Below are 1,446 nucleotides of genomic sequence, written 5' to 3'. Positions count from 1 at the left end.
AATATGTTTCTTTTTATAGGGCCAAAGAATGCACTGCTTCGCCTAGCTGTAAAATTTTTCCCACCTGATCCTGGTCAATTGCAAGAAGAATATACAAGGTAAAAAGCTCACACTGAACAAGAGTTATTGTCAGCAGGAATCTCATATTCACCTGTAATTTCCCACAGCACATGGCTCATTAAAGAATGAATAAGCCTAGTGTACACATAAAAAGTATAACAAGTGTAGAGCAGTTAAAAGAAGCATTTTGGCACTTGTCTCTTGCACAAACACAAATGTGAATAGGACTCAGAAGAAAGATATATATGTGGTACAAATTTGAGAATAAAAAATGGAATGGGATATTAGGCTAATGTCTGACTTATATTCTCCAAGTGAGCATAGATTTATGCATGTGCATGAAAGCNTAGGCTAATGTCTGACTTATATTCTCCAAGTGAGCATAGATTTATGCATGTGCATGAAAGCTCTTAGAAATTTTCCCCACATGTATGTATGTACTTATCAACAAAATACACTTAATTGGGAGAAGTACTCAATGTTAACAATCCTTATGAATATATGGAGCAGAAATATTTTAGGTGTTTTCTTTTGTGCTACTCTTTTGAGTTCAAGATTGGTTCTTTACAGAAATGATTGAAAGAAAATGTTAACAGTTATTTGATCTGGGCAGTAGGATTATGGAAATTTGGAAGTTTTTCCCTTGTGTATTTTCTACTTAGACATATATCTATCGGTTTTATGATGAAGAATAAAGCAGTAACCTAAAAACCAACTCAAAACCCAGGGTCAGATACAAGGTAAAAGACAACGGTTGTGTTGTTATGGTAACAGAATAGCTTTCTAGCCTTCCTGGCTAAAAATGTACTCAGAAATGAATCATAGATGTATTATGAACCTCTTTTTTAAAGGTTTTTGCAGATCATTTTAACATCACAGTATCATAGAATGTCAGCTGCAAGGAAATGAAGAAATCACATTAGTTTAGCCTCTGATTTTTATAGGTTGAGGAAACTAAACTCCAGAGATGGCCAAAAGTGCTTTTATAAGTGAATACAGAACTTATCTTAATGGTGTATTAAATGCCTGTCAATTACCGAAAAAGTCCCTTTTGAGGGAATCAGTTTTAAATATATACACCTGAAAATGATGGGTAACAGAAAGTGTCCCCTATTTCAGGATCACGGTTCTAAGTATTAGGGCTCATACTAGGAAGTCACTTTTACATTTACTCCCCTTACCCATTTTTCTGCAGAAGGTCCTTCTTTTATTTATTAAAAAAATACATGTTTGTGGTAAAAGAAATAAATTTTTTAAATGAAACTGTGTGGAGTAAAAAGTAAAAGTTCTTTATCACTACCTGACCACCCCACTCTACACGTTGGTATTAACACTTGAGCATATCTTCCAAATCAATGCACAGATAAACAATAAACACATAGACAC

General features: G+C 34.0%; 1 protein-coding gene across 1 annotated transcript in view; it reads left to right on the top strand.

The window, feature by feature from the left end:
- The window catches only part of LOC103609389 (FERM, RhoGEF and pleckstrin domain-containing protein 2-like), a 65,144-nt gene that overhangs the window by 39,428 nt on the left and 24,270 nt on the right, over positions 1-1,446 (top strand). The window contains exon 3 of the mRNA XM_008593718.1: positions 20-98. Within this exon, the coding sequence (XP_008591940.1) occupies positions 20-98 (79 nt within the window). The remainder of the gene's footprint in view (positions 1-19; positions 99-1,446) is intronic.

Source organism: Galeopterus variegatus, unplaced genomic scaffold (assembly GCF_000696425.1).
Source record: "Galeopterus variegatus unplaced genomic scaffold, G_variegatus-3.0.2 Scaffold9565, whole genome shotgun sequence".
In the NCBI taxonomy this organism is placed as follows: Eukaryota; Metazoa; Chordata; class Mammalia; order Dermoptera; family Cynocephalidae; genus Galeopterus; species Galeopterus variegatus.
The sequence above is the reverse complement of the archived record's forward strand: the minus strand, read 5'-3'. Positions and strand labels throughout refer to the sequence as shown.